The sequence below is a fragment of the Bactrocera tryoni genome, chromosome 4 (assembly GCF_016617805.1).
Source record: "Bactrocera tryoni isolate S06 chromosome 4, CSIRO_BtryS06_freeze2, whole genome shotgun sequence".
Classification (NCBI taxonomy): Eukaryota; Metazoa; Arthropoda; class Insecta; order Diptera; family Tephritidae; genus Bactrocera; species Bactrocera tryoni.
In genome coordinates, this window is record NC_052502.1 from 20,359,353 (window position 1) to 20,383,697 (window position 24,345).

A 24,345-nucleotide genomic window follows, 5' to 3' on the forward strand; every position below is an offset into this window, starting at 1 on the left:
TGATTTTGGATTATTATTTATATGAATTTAATATTCTTTATACTTTTCGATCGGTTGTACGTTAATTTCTATATAAATCTATTGTGTATTATAGCGTGTCTTTGGCTTTCTTATTAATAATACAGCTTATAACCAGAGAACGTAAATCATAAAAATATGCTACCTGGCAGCGCTAACTTTATTTTATTTTGTGCACATCAAAACAATATCAGCTGATAACAGATGTGAAAATTAAACAAAGGAAAATTACATACATTTCTGAAAACTGCATTATTTTTCTCTGATTTCTCCCGCATAGCATACAATTTTATTAGAAAGGTTTGCAATGAAATAACAATAGAGCAATTAAACGTGATTACAGAGTTGTAGCAATCATTATTATATTGTTATGATATAAAATGATATGCAATTAAATAAAATAAATGCATTTTGTATTGTATATAAGTACATATAGTCATATTGGGTAGATGATATTGCTAAAGAGTACAGCTTTATAGCAAATATATAGTAATTTGTTAAACACTGAATTGTTGGAGCAGCGCAAACAATGGATGGCATAGAAATGCAGATTCAGGAGTACTTGGAAGTGCTACCATATTCCGAATGCTATTTCCTAAAGGTTGGTAATCTTACATACATATACATAAGCATTTATTAATTTTGCTTTCATTATGCACTTTGAACTTTTCCAGAGTTGGCTGCAAAGTTTACAACCCAACAACAGCAAAATAATACCAACCAATTTCGAAAATATAATAAAATTGCTGCTGGACCATATATACCCAGCTGTGCAAATATTGAATGCTAGTCGAGAAAGATGCAAACTTCAAATCAGTCGTGTATTTGCGGAAGTACTACAAATATTATTGAAAGAAAATTCGAAAGAAAACGGTACACAGTTTATCAATTTTATTGCAAATTTTCCGCTAAACATACTCGATGGTCCGACGTTACGTTTCAAATTAATAAAAACTTTAATTGCGGAAGTCAATAGTTCTGACGACGTATGCCTTGCTTTACTGGCACGTCAGGATTCCAACTTATTAGTGGAGGTGCTCGAACAAACACAGCAACAATACCAGAATTGCTCAAATGGTGTGCCAAATAAACAATTTATATTACATCAAGCATTGCGAAATAAATTGCATTTTGCACCGTTGATAGCAAAGCAATTAAAAAATGCTAGTAATGTGAAAAATAAAGGTTTACGTAACAATCTATTGATACTAAAGATTGCCGATGAATTCTCAAATACAAAGCAAACATTGTCCGAACTCGGCAACATAAACAAGTGGCTGTCGGAGTATGCCGTTGACGGCACTCCATTACATTTAAAAGAAATACATAAATTCTTTTATGCTGATTTTCAGCGCATAGCTATAATTTTAGATTTTCTAAAGCGATACACGGATTTATATAAAACAATAACATTAGAACCAATATTAAATAGCAGAAGCCTTTTGAAGTTACTGTACGACTATGACATTGATACCAGGTAAGTTACATATTTTTTCCTATAATCAGTAAGAAACTGTATAATAATATTTTAACAACTTACAGCTTTGAAGAGACCCGCCGCCTTTTGGAAGCCACACGAAAATGGCAAATGCAGCTAACAAATATGAAAAGCATTTACGAACTCGAAATGGAAACTTTGAATTACTACACAGCGCTCTCAACTGTGTGCGACATAATGCTACCCAACACAAACCCTCATAATTTCGATGCATACTACGAGTGTAAGGTGCAGCAGCTAAATGGCATGCTGCGTAAAATTCTCAATGTCGACATGTTATGTGCTCTGATTGAGGATATGTTCCAATTAATATTCCTACGCTGGGAGCATTTACGGCACGCTTCAAACATCTATTCAACAGCATTCCACACAAATCTTGGCCACTTAGCGGCGAATTCAAGTGGTGTTAGTAGCACAGCTGAAGCAGCTGTGGAGACACCCACAGCATCTATGCGTTCAACGGCACTCTCTGCTGATAGCGGTCGTCAAGGTTTCATTTGTCGTGGCCCAGCGCTACATGCAATCTTTGCATTTCTCAAAAATTTCATTACCAAAAAAATACATTCCGAAGATTATAAATTGGCTTCGGGTCGTGTGCAGCTACGCTTCCAACGTATCATCGACGTAATAACGGAGGCACTGTGGAAGTATGCAGTTTTGCAGAAATTTGATAATTCACTTACGCTATCAAGCCGTAAGCAGAAGTTCGGCCTTGAGGCGGAAGAGTTGCTCCAATTGATACATGCACATATCGATCTAATAGAAAAATCTTCGAGTGACGATGACAGTCGTGATCGTAGTAATTACGCTAGTTTGTCGCGTCGCAAAGCAGCGCGTAAGAAACGGCGTGCCACTATTAGTGTTGCCGCCGGCATTGCGCGTCCCGTAATGCAAGCTGGTGAAGCAGATAATGCCAAAGCTAATTTAATGATTAATAGCGTCAATGCTGCAGAGGATACGGAGTGCAATGCTATTGAGGATTTAAAGTCGCGGCGTGAATTCAATCGCTTGGCTGAACGTAGTATTATACCGCAGATGTTGGGCTCACCAGAGAATCTGGCTATAATGGCTTTGTCTTTGAAGAATTTCAGCGATGTTAAGTTTATCATTGAGGTATGTTATGCTTTTGTTAGTCGTGGCTTTGTTGAACCACTATGTGGATGCTTGCCTTATTGTCTTTCTTTGCTCTTTGTGGATACACTTCTGTTGTTGCGTTATTTTTTTCAAATATTCTTTACTGGATTTTTTTATATTGTCGTTTATATACATACATACATATATGTAAATAAGTATGTATGTACTGATTAGTCATTTTATTGCAATGCCACTTTACGGCCGTTATAACTGAATTAACACAGCTATTACATAACCTATTATTTTCCACAATTGGTTCACAACAGCTTTCACAAACATTTCATAATTAGTTTTGTTATAAATCATCAAGCGGCTAACAGCTGGCATCCTACTGAAAACGGTTTGACAGTTTGTATGATATGAACAACTTTCAAGTCGAATTAATGTTAGGAAAAAGAGATTAGTTTGAAAGGCTGCTATAGGCTATAGTGGTCCGATTTGATCAATGCTTTCGGGAACTGTAACAGTACTTTAGACAATGTTCTATCCCAAATTTTGTCATGATATCTTGTCAAATTAAAAAGTTTTCCATACTAAGACATGGCAAATGACAAAATTTCAGATGGATATCTCAAAAACTGAGTGGCTAGTACGCGCTTATACAGTTGGGCGTTGGTAAATCTACTCAGCTCGTTACCTCAGATATATACTTTATAGAGTTAAGAACTATTGTGCCCTCTCTTAATCTCTACAATGACCCAATTATATTGATAAACTCCAATATGCTGGTAGGTGCCAGTGAAGCGATGTGATCCTCAATTGGAAACATGGATCAAAGAGCTCTTATCCTGCGCTACAGACTGTTGTGCACTGCTGTGTTGTGGAGTTTCAGGCTCCCTGTCGCAGAATCGGCAAATTCCACAAGAAGCTAGGCCTATGTTATATAAATGCTTTCTGAGCTTACAGTGGGCAGTGTAGAACGCGATAGGTAGACTGAGTTTGTCCCTAGGGAGGTTGATTACATATTTAAATTTGTTTAGATTGTAAACTCCCATCAGTAACTTGGAGTTGTTGTCAATACCTGTTGTTGTTGTTGTAACGGGTACCTAGTCCCCGATAGAATAGTAAGAGTTAGCTAAGTTGTCGTTGACATATCTAACGGTAGGCCCAAGAAACGTTCTTTTTCGACGGAATCGCACCAAAGGGAGAGAGGTGGAGCAGGCTTTGTGGGATATGCCCATTTAGATCGATAAGTCTTGTCCATGCCTCTCTCTGCCTATTGTTTCTTCCTTACGGAGCATTTCCTTTATGGTATGAAAACCCACCGCGATGAAGGGTTCAGGTCCTACCATGTTCGTGGATGCTGGGAGCGAGCGAGCTCATCAGCCAGTTCATTCCAGAGTATACTTTTGTGCCGGGCATCCGGATAAGGTGCACTTGTTTACGTTCCGATAAACTGTTCAGCCGTTCTCTACACTCCTGCATCAGTAGTATCTCATAGTCAAAGATTGCCTTAAGTGCCGCTCTGGCTAAGTATGGCTATACGTTCGTTGCAATAGTTGCGTTGGAGGTTTATCTCTACATACCGACTTATGGCAAAGACTTCTGCTGGAAATATTCTGTTGTTGTTGTTGTTGTAGCGGCACAATTCTGCCGAGTTGACAGTCCTTGGCCGGATAAAAATCCGGGTCCTTTCCGGTTACGTAGACCCGACTGTCGTGGGAACGGTTAAAATATGCTCGGTGCGTGGTCCTGCGACTCCTGCACAAATTCCATCCGACGTTTTCGAGCCATTAGCTTAGCACTTGATTGTACTATCCCTAAGCAGTAGCTCAAGAGCGGAATCGTTCCATTCAGCCTTACTGCTAGGGTAAACCTTGAACTTTTTGGTTGGTTAATTTTGTCCCTTGAGAGAAGAGGCAATGGTATTATACCACTTAAGTCCTTCATCCGCTAGCATGAGATTAGCTTACCTCTGCCACAACCTTCTGATGTTGTCTCATAAGGCCAATTGATCATTTAAAAAGTCTTTGTATTTTATTTTGTTACTAAACTTTCTCAATTCGAACTCGCAAAGTAAGATTTAAAGAATAATAACAAAAAATAGATATGTGTTGTTGCGTCTTATATACACACAAAGCTGTATACAATCCGCTATTTGTCGCTGTGGTTATCCGCCAAAGAAAATTCTTCCTTATAATGGTACTTGAGTTCGACCGGTTTCAGCCAAAAGCCATTTACAACAGCCAACCACTTGCACAACAGCAAGAGCAGGACAAATATCTATGAAAAATTTATAAATTTACTAATATTATTCATATTATCGCTGTGCTATGTATATATATTTAATTTTTTTGTTTTGCAGACTTTCCACTTACAGGACACCGCACTCAATCGTGAGCTGGTGTTTGTCGAGCAACAACAACACATCAAACAGAAGTTGGCAACAATTTACGAAAACTATCTGCAGAAGGAGCAAAGCGGCGGCGGCGACGGTGGCGATGTGGAGCAGCCAGCCGCCACTGTTGAGCAGATACGCAACGTCGCGGGCAAAGGCTTCGATGTGTCGCGCATAATCAGCGTTATTGACACCTTTGCGCTCACGCAACGCATAGAACCCACAGCGGAAGAGCAGCAACTGTGCCAGCGTCACATGAACAATCCGCAATATTTATTTTTGCGCAACTTCGACGCCGACAACATGAACGCGTTCATCATCACCGACTTGGTGCTCAACTTGCCATTCAACCGTGAGATAACCTCAAATATTTTAATGGTTGTAAGACGTCAGCAGACCGTCAGCGGTAGTAGCAGCATGACGCGTTCACTCCGCAGTGATGACGGTGCGGCCAACAAGCAGCAATTGCACAGTGATATCGGCGCTTTAGCGCTACTGGAAAGCCTCAGCGCATGTCTGCAAATACAGCCACAGCAGCGACTCTGTCGCCTGCTCAACGATAACTACTATACGCTGAAGCCGCGCAAATTGGCGTTGGAGCTGCAGCGTGAGCGCGCCTTTGGCGCAGTCTTTCACAAAGCGGACAGAGAAGTCGGACAGATTGAAGATTTGAAAATGCATGCGCCGCTCTTTCACGATTTGCAAGCGAAGTGTAACTACTATCAACGCTTTATCAGCTACGTGCAGCAGCTGGCACAGCTTGTGCAGTTGCGTGATCGCAATTTGGAGTATCACACCGGCGCGCTGCTGAAGATTAACGTCTGCGATGTCATCGGCGAATTGATTTTCGAATGCAATATGACGCCATTGGAGATAGAGGCGAATGTGGCCGCGTTGAATTTGAATTTAGTACACGTCATAGCGTTGAATGTCTGCCCGGAGATTGCGGGCAAATGTACCGGTGGCGTTGGCAAGTTGGCGCGGCGCAAAATTACGCCACAGAAAGCCGAAAGCATACTGAACTATGTGGCGAATCAGAATTCGCTGCTGGCATGCCTCTTGCAGGGTGTCATTAATGCGGCCGGTGTGCCGTTGCCAGCAAATAAATTGAATACCAGTTTTCTACAAGCGCTACTCGAGCTGGAAGAGATCGAGCGCGTCGCTACGCTCTTCAATGACAACAAATTCGTGGCCGCCTTGCGCTCCGACTACGATCCGAGCACGCTAGTTGCTGATGTCGCGCCGAAGATGACACAACTGCAGCTGCAGACACTCGATTTGGGTTACCAGCCGAAGGCGTTGCAGCAAAGACGCACAGACCAACTGCTACTGCAGCTAATCGAAGAGGATGCGCGCAACATACGCTTTGCCGGACGCATACAAGATGTCGGCACGCGCGCCAAGCTGATACAAGCCAACTTCACAAAAATTGCCACCACACGCCTGGCCAAAGAGCTGATCGAGAACACGCTGCAGAATCGGCAGGCGGCCAAACGCATACCGGCCGCGCTGCGACAACAATTGGAGGCCACCTTGGCCGATATAACAATTTATGCGAAAGTCTCCGAGGTGCTGCAGTTCGAGACATGGCCGCAAGCCTATGACTTCGGCATGAAAACGCCGACAGCAATTTTCGAGAAACTTTTGCAAACGCATTTGTATAAACTGTGCTACAATTGGTGTCGTGTGGTCAAGTTGGCCGAACGCTTTGCGGCGCAGAAGCAACGCTTTCTCGATGTGCTACTCAACGCGCTGCTGGAGCTGCATGACGATGTCAGTTATGGCGGCAGTAGCAGCGGCAGCAGCGAAGCCGATGGCGAAGTCAACAAATACTTACTAAAGATACTCGAGACATTCCCCACAGCCGATGTTGCCAATTTCTTAGACACACACAAGGACAAGTTCCGCACGGTACACTTAATGCGCTACACCGTCGATTATTTGACGCGTTGCAATCCGAACGAGAGTCACAGCTATCGAAATTATAAAATTTCTCTTGTAATTTTCGAACAGCTGACGCCCGGTGAACTTGCGCCATTTTGGAAACTTTTCACCTATCCACTGCTGATCATCGAACAGTTGGTGATGAATACCAAATTCGAAACGCTCACCAAAGTGCTGACCGCTGTACGTACGGCGCTCTCACAGCTCGACGCTGGCGGCACACAAGTGTGCGCCTTCTGCTTCGACAAACGCGGGCACATCTATGACATACATACGCGCAGCACGAACTCGCCGCATAAAGTGAAATTCCAACTCGGCACCGATATCGGCCAGACCAACAATTCGGCATTCATTTTGCTGAATTTCAATTTGTACCAGAAGCATCATGTCATCACCAATGAGTGCATTGATTTGCTGTTGCGTATTTATGGCACGAAGGCGCTGGATTATCACGTCTCGGATGTGGCTTCCTCCTCCGAGCGCATCTCACAAACCACCGACATGCAGCAGTCGTTGGACTCGCTTTGTGGCGCCTTTCAAATGCCGGCGGTGGCGCCGACGCGTGAGGATTGGGTGCGCGACGACGATGCCACACACTGCATGTGCTGCCATCGTGCCGCCTTCACGATGCTCATGCGTCGCCATCATTGTCGACGTTGTGGGCGTGTTGTTTGTTTTGCTTGTTCCGCACATCGCATGCGCATACCCGATCTGTACGAAGATGTCGAGGTGCGCGTTTGTAATGATTGCTTCAGCAAAACGGAGGAGGTGCAACGCAGGCGTACACAGGATGCGCATTCTGCGGCGAAAGATGGCGTGGCCAATAACGCCGGCGGTGGTAAGCGTGCGCGTGATAGCGACGCTTACAAGTGGCAGCTGTGCGGCAATATTACGCATGACAAGCTCTTGCGTGAAGAGTTCTGCTATGAGCACGCGCCCAGCGTGGCGCTATGTCTTTCCATACTCGCCTTCCATCAGGGACAGCAAAAATGCGTCGATCTGCTGTTGTATCATTGCCATAAATTGGAAAAGCTGTTTGTGCCAAATCCAGAGGTGGACTACGAGCTGGTCGCAAAGATGATGAACTGTCTTGCACTGGCCGCTAAGGTATGTATAACGGTAGTAGTGGTGTGTTATAGTTTTATTTATGTGTTTTCCAACACTGTTATAGGTGCGTGGTGGCCCTCCCGAAATTGAAACTATACGCGAACATTCTATGATCATCATGTCTGTGGTGCAAAATGGCTGTGAGTCTTTAATACCACCAGGTCCGCTCAACAATCACAGCCTACGCAAGCTGGGCGATTCGCTGGTGCAGGCAGAAAAATGGGATTTGGCTTTCGAGGTGCATCTCAAGTGTGGCTTTCCCACTGTCGGTGTGATGGCGGCGCATGGTCTGTCTTGCTTGCGCGCGGGCTGCTTTGACACTGGTGAGTAGTGTTCACATATATTATTTCACTTCTTCTACTAGGTATCGTAGCAATCTTTCTTACCTAAACATTATAAGCATGCGAAATCATTTGGATATCAGTAAGCGGTTCATGCACATTGGTGAAGGCTATGGTGATGTGTGTGGTGGTGTCGTTTTCTAATTATTTTTGACTTTTGTTTGTCTCACATTTTCTTTGTCTTTTTGTATATAACCCTCATTCTTCAGGCAAATATGTACCTAGAGAGATAAAAGTAAGGACTTAACCCTGGAAGTCTAGCTCTTTTGTTGCTCTTTTGTTGTCGTTGTTGTAGCGTCTTAAAACATTCCCCAAACAGCTTTCGTCATACTGCTAAGTAGGTCCTTTTTGAACGTCAACCTGTTGAGTTGCGCTTACATGTTGTTGTTGTTGTAGTCACTTGGGATATTGTTCAAATAGCTTTGAGGAAAACAACCGACATCTCAGTTCTTGGCTGTATAAAAATCCGTGTACGTTCCGGCTACCCGGATCCTGTCGTGTCCTACTGACGTAGGTACGTTAGCACAGTTCTACTATATATCATATAACGGTTTAATTAGGTTAGGTTAGCTTTTATAAAATATCGATGTTATAGAATTAAATTCTATTAAATCCTAAACCCTATTGGGAGGAAGTGCAAAATCTGGTGTTATTGCAATCACTTAGCGGCAAGTCCTGGAAACGGGGTTCGGACCATTTATGGAAGCGTGTTAGATGAGTGGTAGGTGATTAATGCCTTACAGGAATCCTTTGCGCGCAAGACATATTTATAGTTTGTCAGGGTTTATTCTCTTCTATAATGAAGTTGCGCTAGGGTCACTTCGGTGTTTGGGAGGTGTTTCCACTTCAAGGACGCCATCCTTTGGAAGCGAGTCGATGAAGGTGTTTACAGCTTCGCTGGGAATGCCGTTTGGCACACGTCAATATAATCGCGTACGAAAAACGGCGTCGATGGATTGTGGAAGTTCGTTGACATATTGTAGGAATGTGTTCTTGATTCGCTGGTTTCGCTTCAAGCAGATGAATGCAGGGTTGATTTCTGCGAAAACATATGCAAATTAATGTTGTTGTTGTAATGGCTATCTAGTCCCCAACAACAACATTTGCAAATGAATCATTGTAACGGTTCACTGCCCTAGCAGTATTATGCGTATATTCATCGCACATATAGTATAACGGGTTTTGTTTTATGAAGCACACATACGACTTGTTTTTGTTGTAGCAATCTAAAACTTTTCCGTTCCCACGACAGTCGGGTCTAAGTAACCGAAACAGACTCGGATTCGGATTTTTATTTGGCCAAAGATTGTCAGCTCGGCACCAGGCTTCGAAATTATTTTCAGGAATGTTTTCTGCCGCTACAACAACATCTCCGAAATATGTTCGGTAAATGTTTCTGAGGTGGGAGCATAGAAATTTGGACCCAATAGAGTTACGAAAACATAATTAATGGTTTGTTGTTGCATGAAAATGAAAAGCTGTCGAATTTTGATCATCCCATAATTTTTTCCATTTAAATTCTTTTTTGGAAAAATCTTAAAAAGTTATCATTATTAATTTATAAGTAGAATTAACTATTTTTAGTTATAATTCAAACAATTTTTTTTTTCATTTTTCAAAATTTGTTTGTGTGTCTGTGGAGCAGTGAGTGTGGAAAATTTTATTAAAAGTGTGTTATAAAAGTGTATGATAAAATGTTTGTTTGATAAAAAAATATAAAAAAAATTCTTTCAAATAACCAAAAATAAGGATTTCAATATCATCATATCACAACATACAAAAACTAACCTCACTTCATTGGTTTCAAACTCATCCATTGGATATTTACTAATAATCCGCTTTAACATAAAAAAACTCGCACATAAAAAACCTAAAGATAGATTACAATAACAATAACAATAAAATTATTCTCAGCACGCGAGAAGTTCTCCTACTGCATGACGAAGTTGAGTAGCGAGTACATGAATGAGAAAATATGCAAATACATAATGACCACGACAAACACCGATACGGACACGAATGACAATCCCTTCGAATCGACTCACCATGAAACGGACCTGCAAACAACTAAACGTCCACAACGCGGCCCACCATTACTCCAAGAAATAGTGAAAACTATAGAGAGCACACCCTGCCTCAAACCGCAGCCGGAAACATTGAAGCGCGCCTCACTCATACGCAACTCGAATACCTCACTCGCCTCCCTATTGTCGCGACGCAAAGACCCGTGCCCGATACGCATGCACGAACCCGCCTTGGGCATACTCAACACACTGGCCAATCTGAAGCACATCGCGAAGGGTCAGTACAACGAACTGCACAATAATCTCAGCGGCACGCATGCCAATTTGGACAATAAGTCACGGCAGTATGTGCAACACACGCGCGGTTTCGAGGAATGCCTCTACTATGTGCTCACCTATGGCTCACACACGGATGTGCTGCAATTTCTCATGCGCCATCGCGAACTCAACGCGGCGCTCAAGTATTTGCTGCAACAAAATCTCGAATCGGAATACTTTATACAGAATATTTTCCTCGTCTCGCTGCGTTATGGCAGTCTGCCGTCGCTAATAGAGCACATGCAGAAGATGGACGCCACTTTGGCCATATGGCGTGTGACGCTGCTGCAGACCTGTCACTACTTGGAGACACAAAATCATCTCAACTCGCTCTATCAACTTCAGCTGCTACTGCACGATCCCGTGCGCGCCAGCATGACCTGCGTACGCTTCTACTCGGCCAATTGTGAGAGCTTCCAACATCTGCATGCGAACGCCATGCATTTGCACAATGCGCAACAGCACTTGCAAAGCCAGCTGGAGCTGACACAGTGGGATAAGGTGAATTTCGAGCCGTTGCTGCGCAATCGGAGGAGCTCGGTGGGCAGTCGGCGCTCGAGTGTGAGCTCGGGTGCGAATACACCGGCTGCGAACATCAGCTTCCTAATGCATATGGATGCGCGCGCACTCAACAGTCACATCAATACGATCTCGATGCAATTGGAAGTGGCGAAATTCTTGTCGCATTGTGAGCGGGAGTTGAGCGCCTCCGATGAAGTAAACACCTTGAAAATGCTTAAGCAGGTAAGTGTAAAGTGTGAAAAATTAGTTCTTGCTCATTTCACAAATGCACCATGCAAAATGCTTTTAGTTACGCCTTGACAACTCGCTTAAATTGAAGTTGCCCACACTCTTCGATGGCGCGCAGGAGCGCATACAAATTTGCATATTGATCTTGCTATGCGGTAAGAATATCGAGGAGGGCTTTGGCTTAGCCTACAGGTGAGTGACAATACTCTAGTCTTCAACATACAATTTAATACATTTTTTAAACTCTAATATAGAATCATACACCACTACAAGCTGCCTGAGGTGAAGGTATTCGGTGCGACTGCCAAATTTCTTGCCTGCAATCAGCGCATTGCCGAAGTGGAAAAGCTAATAAGCTGCATAACATCCAACAATGGCATACAGACGCGTGACATTGATGAAATCTTATCGATTGCCGTCAACTCGGCTTGCAACTGTAATGACCCGGATGTAAAAATGGTACTTGATAATCTCGTCAAGCGGATTCATAGCGTGGAATTGCGTATATCTTGTCACATCTTTATTGGCCAGCTGAAATCGGCATACCTCTTAGCGAATAAGTACGAACGTATTGGTGATATTCGTCGTATACTACGACAAGCCGAACTCACAAATCAGGTGCACATTAAGAAATTGTGTGAAAGAAAGTTGAATGTAAATGCCGCCGCGCGTGAATGATTTGAAATGCATACCAATGTTTTTTATTAACACCTCGACTGATCAGTAGAACAAGTATACCTTCATACATATATACATACGTATTACCATATTTTTAAAAAAAGGAAAAAAAAAATTTTACATATTTTATTGTGATTCTATATATTATTTTTAACTCATTGTAAGATTTTACCAAATTTATACATACTTACATATATGTACATACATACACACATCGATTTACGTGAATAAAGTATAGGCAATTTTATAAATGTCACCATTTTTATTATTCCCAAGCCTAGGAGGTTAGCGCAGGGCTTATTGATTTTTATTTTTGCGTGATATTTAAAAAATTTTAGGTGTAACACCAAACAAATTTTATATTATGAAAAATACTATATATAATAATAGACAAAATTTCGATATGGAATTCTATTAAACAAACAAACGTTTAAAAATATAATATATATATTTATTGCATTATATGCATTCAGGATTTGATTTTAGTCAGTTCAAAAATTTTTACTTCACAAGAAATATTTCAAACTTAAAAGTTATGTAAACTCTAATGACCCGGAGGTACTTGATAACCTCGTCAAGCCCGATTCATAGCTTGGAATTGCGTATATGTAGTATATATTATGTATAACTGGTTCGTTTTAACGAATCTCAAAATGCTGTAAGGCAGTACTGTTTCACTTTTTGTCAAGTCTTGTGAGCCATAAGTAGGCATAATTGCCATTTATCCACAACAACTGCCACAACTTGGTGCGTCCATTGATGTGTTATTTATGCGTCCAATGCGACGGTTTGGGCCAAAGTTACCACCACCACCGCCGCTGCCGCCGCCTCCTCCACCACCAGAACCACCGCCACCGCCTCCACCTCCTCCGCCGCCGCCGCCGTAGCCACCGCCCCAACCACCTCTGCGGCTATTACCACCACTGCTGCTATGCTCATCCTTCATAAATGGCGATAGTAGTCCTCTGAAACTATTACGAAATCATTAATTAAATTAATATTATATATAAGTAGTTTAGTGCATTGCATATTCTGACTTACAATGTAATCGATATGAACCAAAGGCCTGTGAAAATTTCCAATACGCGAGATACGCTCCAAGGCCGGCGTTGCAAAACGCTGCCATCTGTGAATTGAGAAGGAATATTGCTCAAGTTTGTTTTTAAAATTTATTTAAAATATATAACAGCAGTATCCTAAAATAATTATACATTATAAATAAATTAATTATATTGGTTAGAGCCCAAAGAATAATACAAGAAATCTAACCATTTTAATTAAAAAACAAAACGAATGCAAAATAAAGTCAGGGACATTTAAAAAATCAACAAAATCACAAAAACATATATACATATGTACATCTACACATATGAAATATATCTAGTTTTTTCCATATTTAATCAGAGAAACTAATCTTTTCCAAAGCACATATTTTTGTGCATACATTTATTATTTATTTATTTTATTCCAAACCAACGTGTAGCTGTGCATTGCCTCAGATTTCTGTTTACTTTAATAAATTTTCGGCATATTATTTTGAACAACACACAGCGTACGTGTACTTTAACGAATTCAAACTTCCTCACATGCCAATATATACTTACATAGGAAGTTAACACATATGTACATACTGTCTTTTTGAAAATTTTTGTTGGTTTTAACGTATTATGGATTTTTCAAAAGAAATTTAATAGTAAACAAAAGCTGCTAAATATTGCAGTACGTGTACTTTAGAGAATATAACATTTTTATCAGCAGCTACACTATGCAGGAAGTTGACACATATTTAAAGCATTTAATAGAACTGCCAGTTTTTTCACCATATACCTCGATCTATGTACACCATTTTACAATGGCTTTGCTTGCTTCACAGTTTTGTGCAATTTCTAAATTAGACAACTAATATTTAAAGCATAACGCAGTTAAAAACAATTTGTTTTGCTTAAGAAAAATTTTGCAATCCAAACTTAGTTTACAATTATTGACTTGTCATGGCGTATTGACGTTTGCTTTTTACAGAGCGTTTGTGTGTGTGTGTGTATTTGTTGGTCACATCATATTACGTTATTTGACATATAGATGTCGCTTTGTTAAGTTATTATATATGTGTGTATGTGTAGATGCTCGTAAATCATTTATATACAAAATATAAAATATAAAATTTACTTATATTTTATAAGTATAAAAATAGTGAAAACTTTTAGTAAAATTAAGCATATTTAATTGAGGTTAATGTAAACTACATAGCTGTAGTGTACAGCTACTTAGCTGCATATAAAGATTAGGTACTCATTTTTTGAATTTACCAGATTTTAATTACTTGATTACTCATACGCCATGCTGTTACATATGGCATATTCATTTTTATGTATGTACTTATATTAGAGGGGGTTGATTTACAGGGAGCCGAAAAAATGGAAAATCGGGTTTGCGGGAAATGTTCTACCTTTTATTCTGAACAACTTTGCCTAATGGATCTAAAACTGGCTTCGTGTCAGCGATTTTTATGGCGAAGTTTTTTAGGGTTCATAATAATTTGTACGTCATTTTTTGAGATATCGTAATGAAATTTAATACGTAGATGTATTTTGATATTCTATGGATAATTTTTCGAAAACGGACAGATCGGACAACTATATGACATATTTCCCATACAATCGATTACTCAGATTTTTTCTCTTCAAATTATTCTTTCTCTCTGCTAATGAGGAAACCAACTATTTTGACTGAGTCTGTTAAACCTACCAAATTTTTTCTAACCTCTCTTTGTTCTTTTGTTGAAAAAGCGGTCTATTTTTATGGCCTTTTCTTAGCATGCTCCCTAATTTTCACTTCATGGTTTCGAGGTAGCTAACTGGATGAAGTCAGTATAATCTATCATACCGTACTGCAATCACTACAAGGGTGTATTTTTTTGCATCTAAGAAACACATCGTTCTCCCTTCGATTGTAACTTTCTCTGATGAGTGTTTGTTAGTGGGTTTAGTGGAACGAGATTCATGCTGAAAGTATGCTGACAGTTTATTTACGATCATAAATAATTTAATCCTAAAAAATAAATAGTTTTTTCTATTCATCATAACAGCTAAAAGCACAGCTTTAATACAACATAATTTTAATTAACAGGCAACACATGTTTTACTCACACATACCTGATTAATTGTTATACCCTGAACAACGTTCACCTCAGGATGACGAGCTGAGTCGATTTAGGCATGTTTGCTCGTCTGTCTCTCTGTATATACGCGAACTAGTCCTTTAGTTTTTGAGTTATCAATCTGAATTTTTGCACCCATACTTTTCTCCCTAAGAAACTGCTCATTTGTCGGACCGGCCGATGTTGTACCACAATGGTATACATATAGCTGCCATACAAACAGTACAATCAAGATCGAGTCCTTGTCTGTTTAGATATCTTTCAAAAATTTAGCAAGAATTATTTTCTAAGAAAGCGCTACGATCTCCGATTGAGGTTCCCTACTTTTTTTTTTAGGAAAAACACAGAAACTGCAAAGTTAATGGGGAATGTTTATTATCATTCGAAAGAGCATTTTTTGGCAATTACTTTTTGAAGATTATCTCTTTCAAATGTTGGCCGCGGCTACGCCTCTGATGATCCATCCGTTGAGTCCAAGCACTTCGACTGGTATTCGTGATATTTTGCTTCAATGCCTGAATCTAAACGGGTTTGTTCGCATTGACTTTAGACTTTGCATATCCACACACGAAAAAGTCTAACGGTGTGATATCACAAGAACTTGGTGGCCAATCACTGACCCAAAGCGTGAAATTATCTGCTTACCAAAGTGTCCTCTCAATAAATCCATTGATTCATTCGATTGTTGAATCCAAATGTCGCCGAGATCTCGAGCTTCAATTTCAGGCGTCAAATAGTTGGTTGTCATGGCGCGATAATGGTCGCCATTGACGGTTACGTTTTTCCTATCATCATTTTTAAACAAATTTCAACCGATGATTCTAATGGCCCACAAACCACACCAAAACCTTGTTTTTTTCTGGATGAAATGGCAGCTCTTGAATCTCTTCAGGTTGCTCTTCGTCCCAAGTGCTGCAACTTTGCTTGTTTGCATACCCATTGAGCCAGGAATGGGCCTCATCGCTGAACAAGATTTGGCTCGAAAACCTCGTATCTTCGTGGTTCAGGCGAAGTCTTTCCATGATGAAATGCCAAACAATACTGAACAAAAAGATCTGTCAAAAAAGGCTATTGAAAAAAGTAACTCTCCTTCAATCACCCGTTAAATAAGAACAGTTGCTGTCAGAACGCAGTAGTGAAGGGTATTACAGTCTTGGTGCAGCCGAAGTTAACGTTTTTTTTGTTTTTGTTGTTACTTAAACCAATTATCGCCAGACGTTTTACGGTTATAAAAGTGCTGCAAAGCGGCGAAAAACAATCAGTGCGATCCTCGGAATTCTACGAACTACACCAATTTCAATATAACGGCGTTAAATTGTAATGATGGCAATGCCATTAATATTACTCATTCTAACGGCAGTCTCTGCGGCATTGGCAACAAATTACTGCGATCCGAAGCTGTGCGGTCGGACAAAGCATATTGCTTGCGGCAACTACGGCGTGAGTGTCTACGAAATTTTTTGTTTTTGAATACACATGCACAGTTTTAAGTAATCGAAATTTCCGTTAGGCTTTTGCGGCGCGCTGTATAGATCCCGAAGTGGTGAGTTTCACAAAAAGACAAAGGGATTTGATCGTACGCGCACACAATAAGGTGCGCAATCGCGTCGCTGGTGGCACGTCTGCTCTGCAGCCGGCCTGTCGCATGGCCACCATGCAGTGGGACGACGAATTGGCCGCACTGGCGGTGTTCAATGTCAAACAGTGCAAGGGCAGCCACGACTGCCACAATACGGCGACCTTCAAGTATTCCGGTCAAAATTTAGCATGGATGACCTACAATGATTCACCCAATACAACGGAAATGTCATTGAAGTCAGTGGATATGTGGTATGATGAGAGTAAGAATACCAAAATGGAATATATAAATAAGTATCCGAGTAATTATCGAGGCCCGTAAGTAATAAATTTAAATTTTCGAATTATTTTGAATAATTTTTGTTTGAAATATCTGTTTTATAGCACTATTGGCCATTTCACCGTTATGGTGGCGGATCGTAATATTCGCGTAGGCTGTGCTGCTTCCACATACATGGACCCGGATGAGTCACAATATGCCTTCCTATTCGCCTGTAATTATGCAAGCACGAATTTGGTCGGCACACCGACGTATAAGAGTTGCACCAGTGCTGCTTCACTCTGCGAGACTGGCCGAAATCGGCGTTACCGTAACCTTTGCTCGCCCTCGGAAAAATATGAGGCTTGGCATTAGTCAACGAAATGTTAATATATACATATGGAATTATTGTAACATTTTAAATAAAATCCAAATAAAATTCCAATTATCCAGAAAAGTTAGTTCTATTTTCGACCGAATTGTGATATGTGTCTACTACTGTTTATTCGCCATTTCGTTGTTACTCCATAGTTGATTTCGAAATATTTAAAAATGGTCGCTGGTTTTGAGAAATTTTTATGTGAGCCTGAGAATTTTTGTGAAACTGGTTGGAGTTGGTATTCTTCAAAACAACTTATTTAAAACTCACTGAGTTATGATCCTTGTCGAATATATAAGAACATCTCGGTCTGCAGTGTCATCCCACCATTACGTTTTGATTTCTACTCAAATATCTGGTTTTTCGCAATCTCATAAAGGTTCCTCTTAAAATCAAATTTAAACCGGATTATCAAAAAACTACACTTTCACAAATTTTAATAAAAAAACTTAATTGTCACCTTCAGGATAGGCTGCTGAGTCAATACATGCCTGCCAACGTTTAATCAAACTTTCCACACCTTTGCTATGAATCTCGGCTGGAATGGCCTTTAGTGTTCTCCGCGAAATTCCGTTTCTTCGGCGCTAGTTTTGGAGCACAAATCGTTAAATTTGTGGAAAGTGTCGACATCATATTCATATCTTCGCAATAATGATACGTTTTAAGAATTTGGGGTTCAAAAATACGTTGTCCAGCGATCACTACTCGACTTCGTCTTTGCAAAAACTTCAGGTTTTGTGGTACAAGTTTAGCATTGACGCGTTTCATACTCAAAACATTAACCAAAATGTGTTGAGTCGATCCATAAGAGCTGTTAAGCTGCTCGGCGGCTTGGATCTTTACTGTCAACAGTAACAGAGGCGGGTGAATGACTCGTCTGAGGGAAGTTTTAGATGATTTCGCGACCTTTGCCTCTCAAATACTTGTTCTTGTGTTAAAGTAGACTACACAAATCACTGCTGGAACACTTTCAAAAATTACGTACCTGTGATTCCATTGGGAAAACAAAATTTAAGCAAACGCGTTGTTCAATTTTTTTCCATGCTAAGTATTGACAGACAAACCTTTCACGTCGCTGACAAACAGCTGTCAAACAGACACTAATTGATATATGAAGTTTAAAATTCTCACGAACATAAAAAATAAATAGTGAAAACGCAGAAACTTGAAATTTAATGGGAACTTTTTCAAATGTTGGCGTCTCAAATGGTCCATTCGTTGAGCCCAATTTTCGACGAGTCGTACGAGCATTTCGACTGATAACTGGTTAACGACACGCGTGATGTTTTGCTCCAAGGCCTGAATCGAAGCGGGATTATCCGCATAGACTTTAGACTTTACATATCCCCACAGGAAAAAGTCTAACGGTGTAATATCACACGATCTTAGTGGCCAATCGACCGGCACAAAACTTGAAATTATCTGTTCACCGAAGTGTTTGAAGAAATATTTGCCAATGATTCTACCGGCCCACAAACCACACCAAAACCCTGGTTTTTTCTGGATGAAATGGCAGCTCTTGAATCTCTTCAGGTTGCTCTTCTTCCCAAATGCGGCATTTTTGCTTGTTTATATACTCACTGAGCCAGAAATGGGCCTCATCGCTGAACAAAATGTTGCTCGAAAACGTCGGATCTTCTTGGAACTTTTCAAGTTCAAGTTTCAAGTGGGAAAGTCAAGCGACTTCAATTTTTGCGCAATCTGTATTTAGTATGCTTTCAATTTAAGATATCGGTCTAACATGCGCCACGTCGTTTTATACGTCAGTCCGAGTTGTTGCTAACTGGTCTTCGTGTACACTATCAGCTACGGCTCCTATATTTTCTTCACTGTGTGCTGGACGTGGTCTATAGTTTGTCGGCACTCTGCTAAAGGACTTAAAAACTCCGAGTATAACAAAACGTTTATCAATAATCCGCAGTATCAAGAATGACGGAGACAAGATTGCGACAAGCAAAGTCATAAATAAAACGACCAGTCCCACCTTTATAGTAATTGTAAATATCCTTAATTTTCTTGTTCATGATGTCACGTATGTATTTAGTTGAAGGGAAAAATGTGAAAAGAGCATCGATGGGTGTATAGGCCCCTGTTTTTTGAAGAGAAATCGGGTAGTAAGATCACAGAGCGCTTGAATGTAGTATACTTTTCTCCCTCGTTTGCACCTTCAAAAAGCCGAGGCAGAAGGCACCTTAAGTCATCTGAATCGAATGAGGAGGTTATCGCCCCAAATATGTAAACATTGAGTACCGTTGTAAATCAACGTCTGCCCTTAAATACTTATTTAAAAAAATTTCAATGCATCACCAATCAAGTGGCGCCTATAATCGTATATGTGACCTGGTCTACGGAAAGGGGGCTTAGGTGTTAAAAAATCAATTTTCACTTTTAGTTGATTCGGATGGAAGATGAAATTTTTAACAGCTGTTTCCCAGAAAACTAGTTTTCGCACGTTAGCTCCCTTTCCCCTTTTCGTAGACCGGGTCACATATAAGTATGTTACTTTTACTGTGTTTTTCATTACTTTTTCTCCTCGGTTAACATAGCCACAATTTTGGCATTATCGACGACTTAAAGCCGTCAATTGTCCAAGGATTAGCGTTAGCTTTGCTTTTCAAATATTCTGAGCAATAGAATACCGGACAGTCAACTACCATTTCTTGAGAGTTGAGTCCACCAGTTTGACGTCTAGGAAAAATGGAGAATGAATAATTTGATTCGCGCTTGGACTTTTTCCATCTTCTTATTAAACGTAGGTATTATCGAGACGTTTTTCACATATTTTCGGGTAGCTATAATGAGCCAAGATCCATCATTATCAATTTCCGTTAACTGTTTTGTTTGATAAAATATGGACTAATGATAGGTTTGTACGAAACGCCGACCCAGGCAATCATTTTTTGGTAATGAAAGGCGTTTTGGGATCTTGCATGGTATTCTTATGAATGTTAAAAATAAAATGTGAAATTTATGTACATACGACAAGTGTAGTGTTAAACAAAAATCGTTGAACACAGAGCTAAGTTCCGTTTTGTATCCATTCCATCCTATCATAACACCAGACCTCCTGAAATTCGCTTTTAATGCTTGATGTACAAGGTCTGTCGCAAAAGAAACAGAACTTTTTAAATATAACTGTTTCTGGTGGCGCCACCTATTGGTGGGTACATGAAATAAAAAGTTTGATCTCTTGTTGACATTTCGTAAAAATTTTAAGACAATTGGATTACTACAATCGATGTTATCGATCAAAAAGTGACAGCAGCTTTTGGTCATCGCTCGTAAAATGCATTTGAACAAAGAGCAAATATTAAATTTTGTTTTAAGCTTGGGAAAACGTTTACTGAAACATTTCAAATGATGAAAAAAGTATATGGTGATCAGTGCCTATCGCGTAGTAATGCGCATGAGTGGTTTAAGCGATTCCAAGAAGGTCGTGAGGACCTCTATGACGATCAGAAGTCGGTCGTCTTCAGAAGTCAAAAATAAAGACAATGCTGATTTGTTTTTACGATTCCGAGGGTATTGTACACGGAGAGTTCGTCCCACCTGACCAAACGATTAATGCTGTATTTTACCTTGGTGTGAAGCGTCTTTTGTCACGCATTCGTCGTGCTCGACCACAATACCGTGAGGCAGGGTTCTGGCGCCTGTTGCACGATAATGCGCCGTGTCATCGGCCGACGCTTGTCACTGATTTTTTGACAAAAAACTCCATATTATTCATTAATCACCCTGTGATTTTTACCTATTTGCCCATGAAAGGACACTGGTTTCAGTACATTTCAGCTATCCAAAAGGCGGCGACCGATATTCTCAAGAGCATTCCGAAAAATTACCTCAAACACTCATTTGAAATGCTAATTAACCGGGCTAAACGCTGCATCGAAGCACAAGGAAACTACTTTGAATAAAAAAATATAACTTTTGAAAAATATAAATTTTTTGTTGTTTTTTTTAACAGTCCTGTTTCTTTTGCGACAGACTTTGTATAGTAATTCTGAAAAAGGCCTTTAAGTTTGGTGCTTGCAATCAGAAAAATTGTATGTTAGCGTGAAGTGTGTTTGATTGAAACAAGCCTCACATTTATCTAAACACGACCGACTTATCTTCTTCTTCTATTTTAATGGCGATGTATTTTATTTCATAAATTCTACGAGCATGTCTTCGAAATCCAAAACCAAGATGTTCTTATCTTCATTTAGTGCTCCTAAAAATCTCTAATATCTCTCCTATTACAAAATATTTTGTTTGTAAATATGTACTTATGTACATTACTTTATCGAAAGAAATTCATTCATAATCGCAAGACGTAACCAGCGCAATATATGAATACATAAGAACCATAATTCGAAGTAATAACTTAATTACCTGCGCAAATATTTTCGTTCCGTTTCCTTATCATTATCAGCGCTAATGTGTACAACAACCATACCTCCATCCAAATACAGGTTTCTAAGTGATTACATGTCTACAACATTGTTTATAAATACCCAGTAAACGTTTTCGGATGGCTTATAAAGGGAAGTCAGCAAAAGTATGCGACATTTTTACTTGTAGAATAATCAGAATCGCAGGGCAGAGAGATTGAATATACATATATCGTAACTTCATAACCACCAGCCAATTGTCTCTACAAAAAAATTCAAGTAATTTAGACCTTTACCGAAACAATTTCCAGAAAGTAGCTTGCTCTTATACTGTTGATAGGGAGCTGCTTTGACACTCATTAGCCTTCCCGTTAAAGAGTTAACCAATAAAAGAACTAATTTTGTATAAGGGAGATCATGGATACCGAAAATAACTGTGTCATTAAGGCATGTCCGGGTTCAGTGTTAAGACTGGAGCTTTGGAGTTCAATCTATGTTCTTTGTGGACACTTAAACTTTTGGTGGAAATTGAAGCTTCTCTTCTACTTAAATAATGTCACTTTAGAGGACGTGATGTATTTTAGAAACGGTTTCATCATCTCAGCAATACACTTCTGGGTTTAATATTGCCTAGGCGTTCTTAGTTAACGAATGAGCGGCTGGTCAATTGTCTCCGAGCACCTGGAGAGTCAGAACAAACATTTTCGCGTAACATGTTTCTGTGAGATCTGCGACAGAAAAGTTTCATATGATCAAGCTGGCTAACACAGTTGTTGCTGGGAGCACCAGGCCTTTTTGGAGGGCCGGAAAGAGGTCGCTGATGAATCAGCAAATCCAAAGTGAAAACGATGCTCATTGTCTTTTTTGACATCAAAGGCATCGTCCATCATGAATTTGTTCCTCCTGGACAAACCGCCAACGCCAAGTTTTACGTGGAAGTCCTCAAGAGACTCAAATGGTCCGACAAGACATTGCAGTCGATTGGAAGTTGCACCACGATAACGCCCCGGCTCACACCGCCTTTCTTGTGAATAGCTACCTAACCAAGGCCGGCGTCCCAACGCTTCCGCATCTGCCCTAAAGCCCAGACTTTTCTGTTTCCTTACCTGAAAAGGCCAATGAAAGGCAAGACCTTTTGAGACCACAGAGGAAGCAGCATGCACCTCGACTCTCAAGGCTATTCCGGAGAAATAAAATTTTTTTCATCAGAATTGTTCGCCTCCTACAAATATTATATAAGAACGTTGTTTTTTCTTTATTGGCATAGACACCGCTTACGCTAGGAAATTTCAAGTGTAGCCACGTCTTTTTCCACCTGGAGTGGAGGTATCCCTCTTCCTCTGCCTGCACCGGTGGGTACTGCGTCGGTTACACTCAGCTTTGATAGATACTTCTATGCGATGTTGAGGCGGTGTATTCCACGGAAGTTGGCGCAGATTGTAGGGTCTCTTTTTTTGTTGATTGAGCAGAGTTTACTTAAATTCCAATCGTCGGAATTCGCCGCTGTATTGGAATAGCTCGGCCGGCAGTCGATCGCCCCCGCTGCTTTGTTGCTCTTCAGAAGGGTAATTGCTGAGAACGTAGTTAACTTAGAACATAGGTTTACTTGGAGATTTTTCTTAATTTTGCTCTCGGCTTTTTTCATAATTGCTGTTAATTTATTATAAAAAAAATGAGTATAATTAGGACTAGTCACTCGTGTATTTGCATATTTCATACGTCAATGCGTTGCTTTTGGTTTACTGGGTATATGTTTGGGGAATACTTGGAGGTATTTCACTGGCCTAAATGTAATTTACTGAAGTGAGTCATTGAATCTTTCTGTTATACAAAGTATTTTTCAAAACAAAAAAAAAAAAATATTTGCAAAACGTAATAAGGAAATTGTTGGTGATGTTTGCTCCCGTAGGCCTGCTAAATAAAAACCGAACTCTAATTACACAGCTGTTGCGCGTAACTTTAAGTTCAACTTCTATTTGTTATTGCTTTCGGGAAAATGTATTATTGAGTTATGTTTTAAAACTTCTTGCAAGACAATTATTAGATATGGTGAAGTTCTTTGTCCCTAATTAGCGAATTTCAAGAATTTTTTCTACTCATGTGCTCCTAACGAAAATTATTCATGGGATTCTTCAGGAAAGATAAGTGATTACAACATTACAGTGCCTAAAATCAAATGTTTAGTTGTGATTTGGTTACAAATATTTCCAACTCAGTCTTTCTAGAGAACTACGCCGCCAAAACAAGCTTTTAACTGTTTAGCGTCTATAAAGAAATTTTCAAAATTTCGGGCCTTGCACATACCCTAATAGAGCTAGATACATTTTATACTATATTATACAGACTGAAAAATACTCGATCATTTTGTTGTTGTTGTTGTAGTGACAGAAAACATTCCTGAATAAATTTCGAAGAATGGTGTCAGTTGACAGTCCTTGGCCGGACAAAAATC

General features: G+C 40.0%; 3 protein-coding genes across 4 annotated transcripts; 2 read left to right on the forward strand and 1 right to left on the reverse strand.

The window, feature by feature from the left end:
* The first annotated feature begins 266 nt into the window (after positions 1-266).
* On the forward strand, positions 267-12,286 carry LOC120773749 (zinc finger FYVE domain-containing protein 26 homolog). Its single transcript, XM_040102813.1, has 8 exons — positions 267-619; positions 693-1,495; positions 1,561-2,629; positions 4,956-8,039; positions 8,104-8,362; positions 10,295-11,466; positions 11,534-11,664; positions 11,727-12,286. Exons 1-8 carry the CDS (start codon positions 548-550, stop codon positions 12,148-12,150), a joined length of 7,014 nt encoding a protein of 2,337 aa, XP_039958747.1. The 5' UTR covers positions 267-547; the 3' UTR covers positions 12,151-12,286.
* Positions 12,287-12,392: 106 nt separating this feature from the next.
* On the reverse strand, positions 12,393-14,149 carry LOC120773750 (glycine-rich selenoprotein-like). 2 transcript variants are annotated; one of them, XM_040102815.1, is made up of 3 exons: positions 13,978-14,149; positions 13,192-13,276; positions 12,393-13,121 (listed from the first exon to the last, which is right to left on the reverse strand). In XM_040102815.1, exons 1-3 carry the CDS (start codon positions 13,994-13,996, stop codon positions 12,872-12,874), a joined length of 354 nt encoding a protein of 117 aa, XP_039958749.1. In that variant the 5' UTR covers positions 13,997-14,149; the 3' UTR covers positions 12,393-12,871. The 2 variants fall into 2 exon arrangements, with proteins under 2 accessions (XP_039958749.1, XP_039958748.1); XM_040102814.1 differs by lacking the exon at positions 13,978-14,149 and adding an exon at positions 13,755-13,971.
* Positions 14,150-16,569: 2,420 nt separating this feature from the next.
* Positions 16,570-17,573, forward strand: LOC120774830 (antigen 5 like allergen Cul n 1-like). The gene is made up of 3 exons (XM_040104641.1): positions 16,570-16,747; positions 16,818-17,203; positions 17,270-17,573. Exons 1-3 carry the CDS (start codon positions 16,628-16,630, stop codon positions 17,517-17,519), a joined length of 756 nt encoding a protein of 251 aa, XP_039960575.1. The 5' UTR covers positions 16,570-16,627; the 3' UTR covers positions 17,520-17,573.
* The last annotated feature ends 6,772 nt before the right edge of the window (positions 17,574-24,345 follow it).